At 45.0% G+C, this 19,496-nt stretch overlaps 1 protein-coding gene across 15 annotated transcripts in view; it reads left to right on the top strand.

The window, feature by feature from the left end:
• The window catches only part of LOC119970652 (microtubule-associated serine/threonine-protein kinase 4-like), a 588,463-nt gene that overhangs the window by 498,488 nt on the left and 70,479 nt on the right, over positions 1 to 19,496 (top strand). For all 15 annotated transcript variants that reach the window (XM_038805607.1, XM_038805606.1, XM_038805605.1 and 12 more), the window contains 3 exons: positions 2,988 to 3,063; positions 4,116 to 4,325; positions 19,144 to 19,245. In XM_038805607.1, the coding sequence (XP_038661535.1) occupies positions 2,988 to 3,063; positions 4,116 to 4,325; positions 19,144 to 19,245 (388 nt within the window). The remainder of the gene's footprint in view (positions 1 to 2,987; positions 3,064 to 4,115; positions 4,326 to 19,143; positions 19,246 to 19,496) is intronic.

Below are 19,496 nucleotides of genomic sequence, written 5' to 3'. Positions count from 1 at the left end.
CAGCTCTGGAGCAGAGTCAACGGACCCAGAACAGTAACTCTGTTTCCCTCTTCACAGATGCTAGCAGACCTGCTTAGTTTTTCCAACATTTTCTGTTTTTAGTACATTTCCCCACTTCTTCTCAAATGGAAGCACGCTAATACAGCAGCACGCTAACTGGTATGAAGAATCCCAAAAGAATGTATGAGGTTCCACTTTGGGTGCAATCAATGATTCTGGGCTAAATTGAGCCTGAATTTGAAAACTGTTTCCCTCTCGCCCTGCTCCGGACTGTGGGTTTCTGCTCAAACTCAGTTGCTTATTGCCGTAGCAAAATCTGGCACATTTTAAAACATACATTCTTTTAATAAGATGTTGCCTTAAAATACATTCCTTGATATGTTTAGGAGTGCTAACTTGATAGAAGTTTATAAAATTCAGCTGAAAATGGGTTTATCACAAAAAACAATTGTTTTACTGAAAATGATTTTTCTTAAAATATTCAGAACTAATCTCTGGTTGCATTGAGGTACAAAAGTCAGTTTTTCACTAAATTGAAAAGATAAATTTAATTCAGACTGTCTCCGTACGTTTCAAAATGTACTTATTAGTATCCTTCTCTAAAAGAACTCGCTTAGATTTCGGAGTCACCTCAAGGCTGTCAAGTGACGTAATTAGCATCAACTCCCAATAGAGATTATTCCAAATAGGGGACGTATCCAGCTTCCAGAGTGTTGATTTTAGGCGCGCTAGAGGTCGTGGAAACCTAGTTGTACGGAACACAATTTGTGCTTAAAATCTTTTGAACCGAGTGTGTGAATATTGGGTGAAGTGAATTGCACTGATAAAATCACTTCAATTGAACCGAACTCCAGGCCCAAGTAAACGTTACACTGTCCTCTATTTCTGCACCTCGCTCGACTCTAATGAGCTGAGGACTCTGATACCAAACCCATCATAATTCCCCTATCACCCAGAACAGGTAATTTATCTAAACTGCACCTAGCAGTAGCGGGGCTGGTTTAGCACAGTGGGCTAAATAGATGGCATGTAATGCAGAACATTCCCTTACCAGCCTCCCCAAACAGGCGCCGGAATATGGCGACTAGGGGCCTTTCACAGTAACTTCATTGAAGCCTACTTGTGACAATATGCTATTATTATTATTATTACCTAAAGATATTTTCAAAAATGGAAATATGTTTGGAGAACAGATGAAGCTTTTTTGATCTGTTTGATCTTGAAGATAATGCGACCCTGAATGCAAATATATCCCAGTACCTTTTCTGCATACCATCAATGACTATAGAATAAATTGTCAGGAAAACAAAGGTAGTTTTAAGGGATTTATATTTATTTGGAAACCTTTAGAGATAAGGTATAGTTTTAAGTGGGTTTAATTTTCTGTTTCTGTGCTTGGAAGGGTAAAACCGATAGTTAGATTCATGCTGAACAAAGGTGTTTTGTACATGTCGGGGTTAGTTTCAATTCCAGCTGTGATTCTATTGTATTTGGAGAGGGCTACGGCATGGTGCCTTGTAAGAAAGATATGTTTTTAAGTTTTAGTTTAGCTAATTTGATTGCAGTTAGAAATAGGTAGTGAGAGAGAAAGCTCTGCTAGAAGCAGTTGGTTTTAGAAGGCTAAAGAGGGAACATCTCTCTCAGCCTTGCTCGGAGAAAAGCCATATTATGGAGTACTGGTGAAGAAAACTGGTGCCAGAAATCTAAAGTCCAGGTAGTTCAGGAAACTAGAGAAATGAAGAGAAGTTTCCAAGAAGTCTGGAGTTAACGGAACAGAGAAAACTGAGAACCAGAACAGTTACTGTTCAGTAAAGTCACACCGAGTTGAAAAGGGAATGGATTGTGAGAGGCCATAAATATATCCGCAGTAATACTAAAGTTTGTGAAAAATTACTACAGTTTGGGAGACGTTAGTTGAAATAATTGTGGAAATTGGTGGCTGGACCTTGGAATTTGTGTAAAAACCTTTTAGATAAAGGAAACCTGAAGTGGGAGGTGTAAAACCTGAAAGTGAAACCTTGATGGAAACAATGGAGGGAAAGCATAATTTAAAAGAAGATTTGAAAGTGTTAATCTTAAAATCTGTAATTGTTGAGCTAAGGGGGAAGTAAAATAGTATTGTATAATAATCCAACTTTTCATAAACAATAAATGTTTTGTTTCTTGTTGTTAAAATGAATTAGTGCCCTATGACTCTGGTCCTCCACATTTTATATATAGAAAGGTAAAAGTTGCAGTCTTTTGAACCAGGGTTCCATTCTGGGATCTTCTCGTCCAGTTGTAACACCAATTGGGATGGTAACAAAATACATTCATAAATGTGTTGCAGCATCATTATTGAAAAGTAGTTCTACTTATTGTAATTTTGTGCAATCGATATTTTCTGTAATTTTATATACCTGAATACTTTTAAACGAACTATTCAAACAGAAATTCAAAGTGAGCTGCCTGGCATAAATGCCCATTATGTGTCACTAAATAAAAGCTGACGGTAAAGCATTTTGAACCAAATGCCTTAGCTAACTGAAGTACTGTTGAAGAAAAGATATTCTTTGTTTTAAATGCCATATTTATACAAATAGTTATTTCATGTTAAAATGTTTTGAATTCTGTTGACAATTCAATCACGGCTAACAAACCTGCATCAATGTGAAATGGCTTCAGATAATTGTTTTCACTTTAAGAGTTGTGTAGACATGGCATCATAACCGTAAAAGTTCTGGGAAATTTACTTTAATGCAGGCCAGATTGCGTTGTAAGATCATTGCTGCATTAAAGAGCATTTGCAGTCTGGCCTGATTTAGAACTGATAGTTATCTGCTCTTAAACAATTTGGAAGGGCAATGTCTGCCAAAATAGTTTAGGTAGTTCATGCCGAAGTTGCCACCTTTTGTAGGTTATCTCGGAGGAATCTCAAGAACGTTTATTAAATCTTGCACTGCTTGAAGTGGCTGTCGTTTATAAAGTGATATTTGCCTTGTTCGTAGCCCTGGACGTTCTCCAGCCTGCTGTGATAATGAGATTATCATGATGAACCATGTCTACAAGGAACGATTTCCAAAGGCAAGATTGTTTGCAGATGATGCATTTTAAACTATAGTAAATTATCAACATCTGGATGTGCTCATACGCTTCTGCAGTCGAAACTTGTGCAGTTTTCAAACTCATATTTTGAGCCCTACAAATGCCATCGACAAGTTTGCAGGGTTATAGGGTGAATATGCTCAGCCGCTGCCTTCTTGGTTTGCTGTGCAAAAATGCACTAAAGCCTCAGCCGGGTAAATTGAGCAAATCTGGGCCCGTTCACTGGCCAATTTACTAAACCTGCTCCCGGTTCAAAATGTACAGTAGGAAGCAAACGCAGGTCCACAAGTTAAATATTAAAACCCTTATTTTGAAGGGAAAATGTTGTGTGAAGAGAGGATGGACTTGATTGTTTATAGCCAAAGTAAAATCTAGATTAAAATAATGAAATTTACGCAGCCGCTGAATTGAAATAACGGTAGCTCAATAAATGGGCAATCCTAGTCTTTAAGAAGGTGTATTCCTGTAATTTTAGTAGTTTAACATAACAGGGCATTAGATGAAAACATAACCATCCTTGCCTGAAAGAAAATGTCCTTTTGATGAGCTTTTAAAAAGTTGCTGAGCATAATCTTTCAAACACTCTAAAACATGTATGATTGAAGTATTTTTCAATGGTTTGCAGAGGAGAAATGCTGCTGGAAACATGCATAACTTATCTTATAAAGAGGGTACATTATTAAGAGCCATTGATAATGATTTATGCCCCACAACTAGCTGACCTGATGGAATACTTCACAGACTGATCAGTGTCAATAAATTTTGGTTTGAAGTGTATAACTAACCCAATGTGAAAAAACCATTATGGCTAACTCGAGTTAAGTAGTCCTTTCAAATGTATAAACATTGTAAAGTAAGTTTAGCAATGTAGTTTCAAAGGAAAGACCTAAAGTGATTTGTTACGTATTATAAAACCAAGAATCAGTGTTTCTGATTTCTGCATGCGATAAGATGGCAGCTTTTCAAAGATTGTAGTATTTTTGTGTGAGGTTTGGTACTTAACACATTAACCGAGTTGTTTCAATCCTTAGGCCACAGCCCAGATGGAAGAAAGGCTGCAGGACATTATCACTAGCTATTCTCCTGACAATATTCTTCCACTAGCAGATGGAGTCCTCAGTTTTGCGCATCATCAGATCATTGAACTGGCACGAGATTGCCTGGATAAATCCCGACAGGGCCACATCACCTCAAGATACTTCTTTGAATTGCAGGAAAAATTAGAAAAGTTGTTGCAAGAAGTAGGTATTTCCAAATATGTTTTTTTTGCACTAATTGATTAACAACAGATTTGATTTCTTGTGATGCGGAAACCCATGTGGCTGCCTTAGGTAGGAGTGGAATATCTGTAGCTGTGAGATAAACTGCTTAGAGTAAGATGAATAAACAAAGGGATATTGTAAACCAGTTGCAATTCGCCTCCAGTGGGAGAACATTCGACTGGATACTCCGATTTTGCAGCTATGTCCGGATGAAGCGTTTGGCCTTACGACCAAAAAGTCAACGCCACCTCTGCACGATGCTCTGCCCGGTGGGGGGCTAGCAGCCGTGTCATGTAGGCTTAACCTGCAGATACGAATGCAGATGGCTGAATCTGCGGTTGCACATGCGCACAGCGGCGGCCTGTGGCTCTGGCAGTGAGCGGACACAGCCTGCCAGATAGTGCCCCCCCCCCCCCCCAATAACACCCCTCACCACGCCCGGACCACCCCCTGGCAGCGGAATGCCCCCCCCCCCCCCCCCCCGGACTGTGGTGCCGCCGCTGGAGACAGTCCGCAGCTGCCACGCGAGGTCACCAAAAATAGAGGGGACACTCGAATGATGCCGTCAGGAAGTTGGCGCATCGGGGGAGGGCCTCAGGTGACATCCTGAGTCCGTCCCAACGGTGTGTACCATACCGCTCGAGTACGCCGTTTTTGAGGGGGCTGAGCAACCGAAAAATGGCGTTGCCCCTGATTTCGGCGTAATACCCGGCCAATCGTCGAACGAGATTTCGGCGGTGACAATCGGTGATTCCCACCCACAGACTCCAAAAATGGAGAATCCCGCCCACTATGTTTACCAGAGCAGGTCAACGGCTAGGGGCGCAATTCTCCGCTCCCCACGCTGGGTGGGAGAATCGCGGGAGGGCCACGCGACTCATTTCACTCCCCCCTGGTGCCCCCCCTGCGATTCTCCCACCCCCCTGCTCGGAAGAATCGCTGCTCGCCGTTTTTCACGGCGATTGGCGATTCTCCGGCACGGATGGGCCGAGCGGCCTGCCGTTCGCGACCGATTCACGACGGCGGCAACCACACCTGGTCGCTGCCGTCGTGAACATGGGCGCCAAAGGCCTGTTTGAAGCTTGTGGGGGGCGGAGAGGGGAGTGAGCACCACGGCCGTGCTCGGGAGGGGACTGGCCCGCGATCGGTGCCCACCGATCGTCAGGCCGGCATCTCAAAGCGACAAACTCTTTCGACTCCGCTGCCCTGCAAGAACAAGCCACCACGTCTTGCGGGGCAGCGGAGGGGAAGACGGCCACCGCGCATGCGCGGGTTTGAGCCGTCGTGACGTCAGCCGCGTATGCGTGAGTTGGAGCCGGCCAACCTGCGCATGCGCGGCTGACGTCACATAGGTGCCGCCGTCGCGTCATTCTCGGCGCGCCGCCTTGACGCAAGCATCAAGGCCCGGCAGCCGAGAATAACGGAGCGCCGCTCCTAGTCCCCGGGAGGGGGTGAGTAAGTTGAGAGGAATGGCCTTCCCGATTTTTCCCAGGATCGGAGAATTCCGCCCTAGGAATCCTGCGGCGAGTAATTCATCTACTGACCCCTCGACCCCCAAAGCCTGTCCACTATCTACAAGGCACAAGTTAGGCGCGTAATGGAAAACCCTCCACCTGCCTGGATGAGTGCAGCTCCAACAACAAGAGGCTTGACATCATCCAGGACAAAGAAGCCCGCTTAATTATTCCCCCTTCCACAAACATTCAAACCCTCCACCACCAAAGAACAGGGGCAGCCGTGTATACCATCTACAAGATGCACTGCAATAACTCACCAAGGTTCCTTAGGCAGCATCTTCCAAACCCATAACCACGGGTAGTGGGTGCCTGAAACGCATTGCCAGGGGAGGTTGTAGAAGCAAATGCATTAACACCATTCAAAAGGCATCTCGGCAAATACATGGATAGGATGCGTATAGAGGGATATAGCACAAGGAAGTGCTGAGGGTATTGGCAAAGGTTGGTATCATGACCGGTACAGGCTTGGAGGGCCGAAGGGTCTGTTCCTGTGCTATATTGTTCTTTGTTCACTACCATCTAGAAGGACAAGGGCAGCAGACACCTGGGAGCCCCTCCAAGGCACTCACCATCCTGACTTAGAAATATATCACCGTTCCTTTACTGTCACTGGGCCAAAATATTGGAACTCCCTCACTAACAGCACTGTGGGTGTACCTACGTGTCAGGGATGCAGTGGTTCAAGAAGGTAACTCACCACCACCACCTTCTGAAGGGCAGCTCGGGATGGGCAATAAGTGCTGACCTAACTTAAAGCCTCATGGAATAAAAGGGACAATGGCTGCCATGGGTGCAAAGCCAGCTGAATGACAAGAAACACAGTAACAGGGCAGCACCATAGGATGGTGGTTAGCACAATTGCTTCACAACTCCAGGGTCCCAGGTTCGATTCCCGTCTTGGGTCACTGTCTGTGCGGAGTTTGCACGTTCTCCCCGTGTGTGCGTGGGTTTCCTCCGGGTGGCTCTGGTTTCCTCCCACAGTCCAAAGATGTGCAGGTTAGGTGGATTGGCCATGCTAAATTGCCCTTAGTGTCCAAAATTGCCCTTAGTGTTGGTTGGGGATACTGGGTTATGGGGATGGGGTGGAGGTGTGGGCTTGGGTAGGGTGCTCTTTCCAAGAGCCGGTGCAGACTCGATGGGCTGAATGTCCTCCTTCTGCACTGTAAATTCTATGATTCTACTAACAGAGACTGGAGGAAGGTGTATAGTGGGATTGCCGAGGAATCGGTAGTTGGATCACTGTTTGTTCTGATTTATATTAATGACCGAGACTGGGGCATTGACTGTAGGATGTGATTTGCTGAATGTGACAATGTCAGACTGTTGCTTGATTACTCCGCGGGATAGCTCTGCCAATTTTGGCATAAATTTCGGAATGAGTGAACAGTTTACAGAATCAACCATCAAGCGTGGGTGGGTCGGTGGGCCCCATGGCATTTCTGCTGCGTCGGTTGCTGCTGGGTCCTCCATCAAGTTTGATTTTTTTAAACTTTACTTTTGTGGTTTGATGCAATAGAATGATTTTCCAGCGCAGGTAACGGCAACGGATTCCCTGCCCGAAGGAGGTGTCGCTGCCTATCTTAATTCTCTTTTCACTTTACCTTTGAACTTTCTACAAAATGCCTGACTCTCTCGGGTATTAGCAATCCGTCATCCTCAACTTTTCTATTTCAACTTGCGCTCTATGTCTTTCATCATCCAGAGAGCCCTGGTTTTGGCTGCTCTATCTTCTCTCCTCATACGGATGGACCTCGACTGCATCTAAATCAATTCCTCTTTAAAGGCAGGCCATTGTTCTACTACTGTTTTGCCTGCCGATCTTTGATTCCAATTTACCTGGAGCAGATCCATTATCACCCCCCCCACCTCTGAACTAGGCCCTCCTCCAATTCAATATTTATAGTCTGGGTTGCTCCCTGTGCTTTTACCACAGCTAAGCTAAACCTTTCCTTATTTGAATTGATATGTTTAACTTATTTTCCACACCAATTTTCTTCCCTCATTCCCAAAGGCCACTGACAGCCAGCCGAGAAGGTGTTCTCTGCACTTCAGGTGCCCTCTGATTCCTCAACCAAATGGCCATCAATCACGTATAAATCCAGAAAATAATTGGCAACACATTATATCGCATTGCTTTGCAGGACTGCTGGGGCCTTACATATTCACCATACATTTGCCTGTGCAGCAAGGAATGCCAATACCACTTGGAAGCCACTGGCTGATTTCTCCCTTCCTTAATCCAGGAGACCTGGGGGCAGTTGCAACCGCACACTCCTCCCCCCTGCCAATACCCTCAGTTAAGATTGTTCCCAGAACAGTTTCAGTCTGAACAGCTGAGTGATTCTTATAAAAACGTGCCGGGCCATGAACAGGCCAAATTTGAATCTTCAATTAAAAGAAATGTTTTATTTCCAGTGGAATTGTTTTAAATCTCTTAACTTGCAATCATTTTCCCCGTAGGGTTCAACTATGTTTAATGTTTAAATCATCAACTTCAGCAAAGAATTTTTGGTTTGCTTGTTTAATGCTGGAATAACTAGGTTTAAATTCGGCTGAAATATACTTCAAGGGCAGCGCAATGTTTAGCAATGCTGTCTCATGGCGCCGGGGACCCGGGTTCAATCCCGGCCCTGGGTCACTGTCCATGTGGAGTTCGCACATTCTCCCTGTGTCTGCGTGAGTCTCACCCCACAACCACAACAAGTGGACAGCGCAGTAGTATAGTGGTTAGCACAGTTGTTTTGCAGTTCGAGGGTCCCAGGTTCGATTCCCGGCTTGGGTCGCTGTCTGTGCGGAGTCTGCACGTTCTCCCTGTGTCTGCGTGGGTTTCCTCCGGGTGCTCCGGTTTCCTCCCACAGTCCAAAGATGTGCGGGTTAGATGGATTAGCCATGCTGAATTGCCCATGGTGTCCATAAAAGAGGTTAAGTGGGGGTTACTGGGTTATAGGGATAGGGTAGAGGCATGGGCTTGAGTAGGGTGCTCTTTGTAAGGGCCAGTGCAGACTCGATGGGCCGAATGGCCTCTTTCTGCACTGTAAATTCTGTGAACCCAAAAAGATGTGCATGGTAGGTCAGTTGGCCACACTAAATTGCTCCTTATTAAAAAATAAGAAATATACTTGATCTTTACTTTGTAAATTGCTCTGCATATATGATATGAAACCCCTACAAAAAATGAGGTTTTCCTGTGTGCCTATATGAATTGATAAGTAGTTCAGATCTAAACCCTTTGCCCCAGAAGTCCCTCACAAGTCACCGTTGATTGATATCAGTGCAGGATTTAAAGCAGGCCTTTCGTCACCTTGAACTTAGTTTCAATGCTGGACAGTTTACAGGCACAATTTTCTTTAAATTGGCTTTAATATTGAACCTCTTTCAATTTTATTTTGTGTTCCGCAATCAGGAAGATGAGACTAATGATAGCTCAAAGTCTAATGTTATTTTTACATCACAGGTGCCAGTTTCATTCTGGTGTTAGTCCAAACATGGCACCAAATTCAAATTGTGATTGGAGACAAAATTAATGTGCCCCTTTAAGTGAGATAAATCTGAATAAATAACCTGCCTCTGAAGGGGCACCCAGCCCAGTAAAACAACTCGAGTTAACAGTTAACAGTCTTGGAAGTCAAGTCGCATCCTGGTGTCACAGTGTCCGTACAAATGATCTGTTTGTGAAAGTTCAACTGATTCTGCGCAAGTTCAGTTGATTAATATCAGTAAACAATTTTTTTTGGTAAGTATTTTTATTCAACATTTTTACAATGATACACAACCCACCCCCCACCCTGACAACAACCAGATCTCCAAAATGTAAAATAAACAAGCCCCATCCCTGGTCGATCCCCTCATCCACCTCACTCAGAGCAAATTTCACCTTCTCCAAATACAGGAACTCCGTTAGATCCCCCAGCCACTCCAAGGCACTGGGGGGAGAAGCTGACCTCTAATCCATCTCCCTGACTCAATCCCATGACTCCCTTTTATCTGCATCACCCCAATTTGAAGTATTGTTGGAATTGCCCCAAATCTTCAGCGTGGCTACCACTACAGGATTCCCCGAATACTTCCCCAGGGCAAATGGTAGCAGAGCCGTCGCCAGGGCCGCAGTCCCAACCCTTTGCAAGAACCTACCTCCATCGCACTCAGAGAGCCACCATCTCCTTACTCCAGCCCTGCACCTTCTCTGCATTTGTCACCTAGTAATAGTGCACCAAGTTTGGAAGAGACAAGCCCCCGACTGCCGCCCCTTTGGAGCAACACCTTCCTTATCCTCGTGACCTTCCCTGCCCACACAAATGGCAAGACCAGCCTATCCACCCCTCGGAAAGGTGCTTTGGCAAAAAGACCAGCAGGCACTGGAACAAAAACAGAAACCGTGGCTAAAGATTCATTTTGACTGCCTGTACGCGGCCAGCCAATGACAAAGTACACTATCCCACCTCCCCAGATGCTCCTCCACCTTCCCCACCAGGCTTGTGAATTTCAGTTTATGGAGTCATGCCCAGACCTGCGCTACCTGTGCCCCTCAAGTACCTGAAGTGAGTTGTCGCCACCCTAAATGGCAACCCATCCATTCACGCGACCTGCACCTGGAGAACACATGACAAAATATTCACTCTTCCCTAAATTGAATTTATATACCAAAAATGTCCCAAATTTCCCAAGCAACTCCATTATGTCCCCCACCGATGAGCCCGGGTCTGAAATGTACAGCAGCAGCAAACCCCCCCCCAGCCTCACTATCCCCCTCCATACGCCCAAACCCCCCCCAGTGCAACAGCCAAGGGCTCAATCGCCAAACCGAACAAGACTGGAGACATGGGGCACCCCTGCCTTGTTCCCCGGAATACTGGGAAGTACTCTGACTGCGTCTCATTCGTCTGCACACAGGCTGTTGGTTCCTTATATAGCAATTTTACCCAAGCCACAAACTTCGGCCCAATCACAAACTTCTCCAGTACCACAAACAAATAACTCCACTCCACTCTGTAAAACGCCTTCCCCACATCTAATACCACCACCACCTCTAACTCCCTCCCCTCCGCCGGAGAAAGCACACATTCAGCAACCACTGCACATTCGATAACATGCCTGCCCTTGATGAACCTCGTCTGATCCTCCCCCACCAACTTCGGAAGACACACCTCCAGTCTCACCGCCAACACCTTCGCCAGTATCTTGGCATCCACATTCAGTGGCAAAATGAGCCTATAAGACCCATACTCCACCGGATCCTTCTCCTTTTTCAGTAACAATGAGTTAGATGCCGGCCTCATTGTCTCCGGCACCCCGCCCTTTACCAGTGCATCCTCAAATATTTTCACCATCAGCAGCGCCACCTTGTCCTTCAGCTTCTTACCGAACTCTACCGGGAACCCATCCGGTTCCGGTGCCTTACCGTCTGCATCTTCCCTATCGCTGCCTGTACATTCTCCACTCCCAATGGCTCCTCTCCCCTTCTCCCACCTCTGGCCTCTCCAGTCACTCCAGAAACTCTTTCATCTCCGCCTCATCGTCCAGCGGCTCTGACTGATTTAACCCCCTATAAAGTTCTCAAACACCTTATTCACCTGCTCCAGAGCCACCCCTCCCGTTCTATCCCTAATCCGCACAATCTCCCTCACCACTTCCTGCCGACAGAGCTGGTCTGCCAGTAATCGACTGGCCTTCTCACCGTACTCATACACAACCCCCTGCACTCACCACAACTACCGAACCACCCTGCCCATAGATAGAAGGTCAAACTTCGCCTGCTACTCCTTCCTCCTCATCAATTGCCCCGGCTCCAGATCCTTCGCATTTCTTCTATCAACCTCCAAAATCGTCTTGATCAGCCGCATTCGTTCCTCCGGCACCTCCCTATCCAGCTTCACCTTGAATGAGATTATCTCAGCCCTCAATACTGCCTTAAACACCTCCCCAACCACCGACGACAAGACCTCCCCATTTCGGTTAAACTCCTCATGCTCCTCCGCTGTCGAAGTTCTCTCCAATTCCTCTCTTACCGGAGCAAGGGTCTCACCCATCCAGGCCTTAGGCGAGGCCATCATCACCATCTGCTGGTTTAGCACACTGGGCTAAATCGCTAGCTTTTAAAGCAGGCCAGCAGCATGGTTCAATTCCCGTACCAGCCTCCCCGAACAGGCGCCGGAATGTGGCGACTAGGGGCTTTTCACAGTAACTTTATTTGAAGCCTACTTGTGACAATAAGCGATTTTCTTTTCATTTCATTTCATCTGATCCCTTTCGAAATGCTTTGAAGACAGCCGTTCAAACTCTCCACCCATCGCCTCTGCCATCGTCACTACCGCAATGTGCACGGCCCCACCCGACGGCTCTCTCCCACCACCTTTCCTCCTACTGCATCCCTCACCACGTTTGGCAGTAGACCTTCGCTCACTGCCTTTCTACCTGGATTCTCCTTTCCGGTTTTTGACATTCTACAAACGCCCCAAACCTTCCCACGGCTTCTCACAAACAAATCTTCCCCAGCAAATGGGCATAAGAGGCCTTAAAAAGACAGTCCTGGCAGGAGCAACCAAATATGTGGCCTGCATGCCGCAACCATAAGAATCCAAGTAGATTTAATTGTCTATGGTTGAGCTAAACACCAGGTTGAGAATATAAGGAAGGTGCCAACATTTGGTAGTGGGGTCTCGGTATAAAACAAACTATTTTTTGGTGTTGTGATGGGTGTGGTGCCTCACAATGCTGCTTAAATTAGACAAGCAGGTTTACACTTGCCCTGAAACTCAGAATACCTCTGAAACGAAAGTCGCTTTTACATTGTAGCTCCAGCACAGGAAGAGCAGATTAACTCCACTAATGTTCTGAATTGAGTGACAAATAGGTGTTTGTGTGGCTAACGAGGGCTTGCCATTGCACACCTTTGCAGACTCCCCACAGCATTTTGATGTTGTGTGATGTCACTGCCAAAATGTGTCGGTAACACCGCAACCATTTTATTTACTGATCCCAAAAGGAGGGGCAGCAGTTTAAAAAGTTTGCTTTAAAAGTGGGTACTTCAGAACCTCTGGTCTTAAGAGATTTGACAGGTTTATCATATTGATGCTGGCAGCACTAAATTGAGCATTACAGAATCTATGACCACATACCAATGCAAAATGCAGCTATATAATGACATTGTATGTCTGTGTTAGGCATGTATATGCAGTGGCAACATTGTACATCCGTGTTAGGCATGTATATGCAGTGCCAACATTGTACATCCGTGTTAGGCATGTTTATGCATTGCCAACATTGTACATCCCTGTTAGACATGTATATGCAGTGCCAACATTGTACATCTGTGTTAGGCATGTATATGCAGTGCCAACATTATACATCCGTGTCAGGCACGTATATGCATTGCCAACATTGTACATCCCTGTTAGACATGTATATGCAGTGCAAACATTGTACATCCGTGTTAGGCATGTATATGCAGTGCCAACATTGTACATCCATGTTTGGCGTGTATATGCAGTGGCATTCTGAGTTTCAGGGCAAGTGTAAACCTGCTTGTGTAATTTAAGCAGCATTGTGAGGCACCACACCCATCACAACACCAAGAAATAGTTTATTTTATACCGAGACCCCACCACCAAATGTTGGCACCTTCCTTACATTCTCAGTGACTTACGCAGCACAGTGCTGCAGGATCTCAAAGCATTATTGTCGGCAATTGTGGCTTCTGACAAAACCGGTTTGAGCAATTCAAGTCTGTTTAGATTATTTTTTTAAACAAGCATTTTAATTCTCAAAGATTCTGGCAAATTTGGATCATTTGCAGCACCGTTTCAGTTGTCTCCACTGCAGAGTGAAACATAGCAATCAAAAGGCTGAAGTAAACAGCTACATCTGCAGTCATCTCCGCAGTTTTATAGTACTGGTATGCCATTAGTAAAAGCTTAAATGCTAGACATTAGTCTCCGTGGGGCTCTTTTGTGGTAATAGCTGGAGAGGGCAGAATTCCTCCCACAAAATGGGGATAAGGTTGATGCTGGAACTGCAAATTTATTTAAATTCAAAGCTTTCTTTTCACTCCCCATTACCTCCCAATATGCTACGGAATCTAAGGGATATGTTTTCCACATTGTTGATTAGTTTCATCGCTGGACAGTTGTTTGTCATCCCAACAGCAAAATAGAATCACAGAAACCTAGAGCACAAAAGGAGACCATTTGGCCAGTCGCACCAATGCTGACTATTTGAAAAAGCAGTCATGCTTAGTCCCGTTTTCCTACTTTTTGTAGCCCTGCAAATAACTCATCCTCACTCACTGAGGCTAATGTGGATTTTTAAGTTGCAACTTTTAGGGCACTTTTTCTTTCACTTTTAGAACCCAGGGCGGCACGGTAGCATAGTGGTTAGCACTGTTGCTTCACGGCTCGAGGGCCCCAGGTTCGATTCCCGACTTGGGTCACCGTCTGTGTGGAGTCTGCATGTTCTCCCCGTGTGTGCGTGGGTTTCCTCCGGGTGCTCCGGTTTCCTCCCACAGTCCAAAGACGTGCAGGTTAGGTGGATTGGCCATGATAAATTGCCCTCAGTATCCAAAAAGGTTAGGTGGGGTTGCTGGATTGCGGGGGATAGGGTGAGGTGTGGGCTTAGGTGTAGGGTGCTCTTTCCAAGGGCCGGTGCAGGCCTGATGGGCCGAACGGCCTCCTTCTGCACTGCACATTCTATGATCTATGATCCTAGGATGTTTGTTGTTTCCCCCCCCCCCTGCCTTTTTTTGGCTATTTTAGTAACAAGTAAAAATGCTAACTGCTTCAGATTTCTGCTCGATGCCTTATGAGCAGAAATCAGGCCAGTCAGGATCTGCCCGTAATGAAGCTCATTTGGTGTTTTTCGAGTGGCTAAACAGCCATTTACCTCGTTAAATAACGACAGAAGATGTTTGATCCAGCTGTGGAGAGGAGAAAACAGTAGGAACTAAAGAGAGCATCGAATTGTGCATCCCAAATAAACCAACGTGTTCAAATTCTGACTCTTGAAGAGCTAATTTATCAATTTAGACTCAGGCGTTTTGTCTCCTATGTGGAATCAACCACTAGACATAAAAATCAGATACAAAAGATTACCTGCTTCGGTTTTTTTAAAAAAACGTATATTTGTCTGCGCAGACCGAATTGAATTTTTTATTTAATTTATTTGTTCTTTTGGCTTGAAGGAAGAAAGTCTTCTGGTTTTTGATTTCTCCAGAGAGCTAAGTAGCATATCCAGCCTTTTCAGCAGTTTGCTGCAGATCTGTTTAAAGCATCGCTCAGCTGAGATAACTTGTATTTATTTGGCACCTTTAACAAATTAAAGGGCAGCTGTTTTCACACTTGGTGGTTTTTGACAATATTTGTTGGTGAGGGTACTCTGGTGCAACCTGCACTCTAGGATTGCCTATTTCCACAAACACAAGATCAATTAATAGAACGGTTGTAGCACAGAAGGTCGCCATTTGGCCCATCATGCCTGTGCTGGTCCTCTGGAGGTCCAATTTACCCCTGCCTTTTCCCTGTAAGTCCTGCAATTTCTTTCCTTTTCAGCTAATGATGCATAATGAAGCTTTCCAGGGAAAAGAAGTGTTAGCTGAGCAGGGATGGGATGGGGTGAGGTGGGTGGTGTTTGAAGCCTCTGCTACTGACACTTTAATAGTCTGTCTAATTGGGACTGGGTTGTAAGAATAACAATTCTAAAAGAAGATTTGTGAATGGGTGCTTTTCTCTCAGCAGTTCCACACTTCCCATTGTTATGATTTGGCTCATTGGTTATGGACCTGCTGCATATTGGGTAAATGGACATGGAAGGGGCATAAGTTACATTGAGTTGGCATGGGCAATATGAGGGGCCATGGAGAGTGCCTGGGTGCATTAGCTGACATTGGAGAGTATAAGGGGTCCTGGGCATGGATCGGACACGGGTTGGCACTGAGTTGAGAAGATGGAGGCATAAACTTGCTTTTCAAAACATTCCTGAAATCAGACTATGGTTCATGGCTTCACCGAGGGGCTTTGAACCACATATCATGGACAAGCTGGCCTGACACCATGAAGATTGAGGGTTGCTAGGAGATGCCCACCCTTCCAATAGAGCTGGCCAGGAGTGCAGGGTGTGGGCTCACAAGCAGGACCCTTAACCTGCACTGGCAGTAAGTGTTGGAACTGGGAATGGGAGCGGGAATCACAGAATACAGTCCTGCCCACCATCTATAACTATCTCTGGGCATTAGTCTCTGGTTTCCATTCATCTTCCAGTTTTCCATAAACTTTATTGCCAATACTACGATAATCTAAGTGTAAAGTAGCCCCTCGTGACGCAGTTGTCTTGATGAATATAAATACTCTACATTGCTTCTACTTTTTAGTCTCGTGAAGACTAAAATTCATCTTGGCTGCATGTTGTGACTTCGGTACACTAAAACTCTGCCACGGGGATAAAAGTTACACTGGTTAAATAATTTTAAAGAAACTCTAAATTGTACTGATGTGACATTAAAGTCAAGAGTTTGTTCATATTAGACAAATGATTTAAATAACGCTCTCAACCCAGCGCCTGATGCTCAGAGGTTCATGTTCTTAAAGTGAGAGAAAGAAAGATGGTGCTAAGTGACTCAGTTAATTAATTTAACAGTTTGCTCTACCACTTTGTGCCACTAGAAAGAACTCCAGAGAGGATGTTTAAAAGTCAGAATCCGTATGACGACGATTCTGTGTTATATTTCCTTTTTAAAAATAGATTTAGAATATCAATTCTTTTTTCCCCCCAATTAAGGGGCAAGTCGGTGTAGCCAATCCACCTACCCTGCACAGCTTTGGGTTGTGGGGGTGAAACCCACGCAAACACGGGGAGAATGTGCAAACTCCACACAGACAGTGACCCAGAGCCGGGATCGAACCTGGGACCTCGGTGCCGTGAGGGAGCAGTGCTAACCACTGCGCCACCATGCCTCCCACTGTGTTATATTAAAACAGTTGAGCTTTGAAAGATGAAATACAGAGCACTGTACCAACTGATCGTTTGCTTTCCCTTCAAAGTGTTGTTATGCATCCACACAGCCAAGTGTTAATGGAAAATAGAGGAGCTGGCATAAATAATCTATGTTGTGTGATCAGGGGGCTGGATTCTCTGATTCCCCAGCTGCGTGTTTCTTGGCGGCGTGCCATTCACTGGCATTGGGATTTTCCACTCCTGCCGCTTGTCAATGGGGTTTCCCATTGAAGACACCTCAGTCCACCCGGAAACCCATGGGTGGGGGTGTGCTGCCAGCGGGAACAGAGAATCCCAACGGCCGGAGAATTCCGTTCCTGGTATTGCCACCTTACAACCTTGATTTTTAAGAAGTGTTGTCGGGATCACAGCAGGAGTGTGAAGTGGTTTTCCTGGAGGCGTAACCAAAATGAAATCAGATGTTCCTCCTATGCTGGTGGCTCCAACTTTGTCCCTTCCCACTTCTATTTGCTTCCAGCATCTCAGTGATATTGTCGTGCATTACATATATTTGAAAATGTAACAGTAATTATTGACAAATTGTCACTCAGCTGTGGTACTTTTGTACTCCTGCTCAATAGTAAGATCATTTTAATACACACTAACACATGAACATACGGATTAGGGGCGGGAGTAGTCCACTCAGCCCCTCGAGCCCACTCTGCCATTCAATTAGATCATAGCTAATTTGATTATAACTTCAACCCCACATTCCTGCACCCCTGTAATCTTTCACCCTCTTGCTAATCAAGAATCTATCTAGCTCTGCCTTGAAAATATTCAAAAACCCTGCTTCCGTCAGCTTTTGAGGAAGAGAGGTCCAAAGACACACAACCCTCGAGAGAAAACATTTCTCCTCATCTCTGGCTTAAATGGCGACCCTTTATTTGAACCCTTTTGTGATCCTTTTGACCCTTATCCAATGACGTGCGCCATGAGCAGTTATTCTTAAAATAATGAAATGCTATTGTAATTAGCTGTACCAATAACTTTTTTTTCTCTGAAATAAGTTGTTACCCCAGTGCCTTAATTGGTTCCTGGACTAACTCTGCCAATGGGGAAGCATAGATTGACCAGAATGATAACTAGGCTCTAGAGGGTTAAATTACGAGGTAAGATTAGACAACTAGGATTGTATTCTCTGGAATTTAGGAGGCCAAGGAATGAACTGATTGAGGTATTCAAGATATTATGGGGAATTCATAGGATAGATAGAGCAAACGTCTATCTCTGATTGAGGAGTCTGGAACTCGGGGTCGTAGTCTAAGAATTGGAGCCAGATCTTTTTGGAGCGAAATTGGGAAACCTCTCTACATGCAAAGATAGAAGTTTGGAACTCTCTGCCACAAATAGCAGTTAATGTTCAATCGGAATCTGTATGGCCCAATTGGTAGTGCTTCTATCTCTGAGCCAGGAGGCCCAGGGTTTAAGTCCAGTAGTTTAGTTTAGAGTAGGGTGTTGGAAAAAGTGGGACATGTGAGGGAGGAAGACGGCTTTTGCACTATGTTTATATTTGTATGTATGCTGTTTCTTCTGTTATTGTTATAAAACCATAAATGCCTCAATAAAATGTTTGTTTTTAAAAAAAAGTCCCACTCCAGGACTTGTTGGCCACAGAAGAACTCGGCCACTGGTGCAGGGAAGAGTCAGCCTGTATCGGGGCGGGTCCCCAGCCTGGGCAAATGGGCAGGAAGGTGGGAGGGGGACATCTACCTGCAAATACCACCCACCCAATCCAAAACAAACGATGATCGATGTGAAGGGTGATCAACCAGCATTAGGGCGACCCCATGTAACATGGGGAAAGTTGAAAGAGGGCGGAAGAGCAGGAACAGATGATGCAAGACCATTCCTTCTTTTTAAATCCAAGATTAATAGATTTTAGTTAACCAAAATGCGTTAAGCAAAATGGGACAGACGTGCATGGAGTTAGGTCAGCCATGAATTTACTGAATATCCGAACAGGCTCTCGGGGCTAAATGTCCTCCTTCTGTTTTATAACTGACTCATACCATCAGCCCCAGCTGCTAGATATTGTATTTAATAGTGCTCAAACGTCACGCTAAACAGCTTCCTGAGCCTCATGTCTTTAGTGATCTTTATAGTGGGATGATTGTCAATGCAAACAGTTGTAATTTACCTTTAATACAGGGAAATTGCTTTGGATTAAAGACAGAAAATGGTTCATATGCTTGGTTGAATTTAGAAAATATTTTATTTTAAATAGTTTCATTTCAGTGATGATCCTTATGCACAGATTATTAAAATGTTGCACCCGTCATTGCTTTGTCTCTGTCTAGGCCCACCAACGCTCTGAGAGTAATGAATTGGCGGTCATTGATCAGTTGGTGCGGAAATTACTGATCATCATTGCTCGCCCAGCCCGATTGTTGGAATGCCTCGTAAGTCCTTTTCTAAAACAAGAAAAAGATATACATATGCAGAATGGACTAAGTCATAATGTACATCAGCTGTAGCGCGCCTAGTCACACTATAAATACGCTATCATGTGTGCAAGTGGTGTATTTAAAAACATTTTGTGGGGAGAGGGGGTTTGCAGACATACATTTGAGACAGCTGATTGTAAGGCTGTGTTCGTTCAACGTTGATACGCAAGAGGAATACTCTGAAATGATTTAATATTTTTGTTGCC

Source organism: Scyliorhinus canicula, chromosome 8 (assembly GCF_902713615.1).
Source record: "Scyliorhinus canicula chromosome 8, sScyCan1.1, whole genome shotgun sequence".
Lineage (NCBI taxonomy): Eukaryota > Metazoa > Chordata > Chondrichthyes > Carcharhiniformes > Scyliorhinidae > Scyliorhinus > Scyliorhinus canicula.
This window is presented reverse-complemented; position numbering and strand designations above follow the sequence as displayed.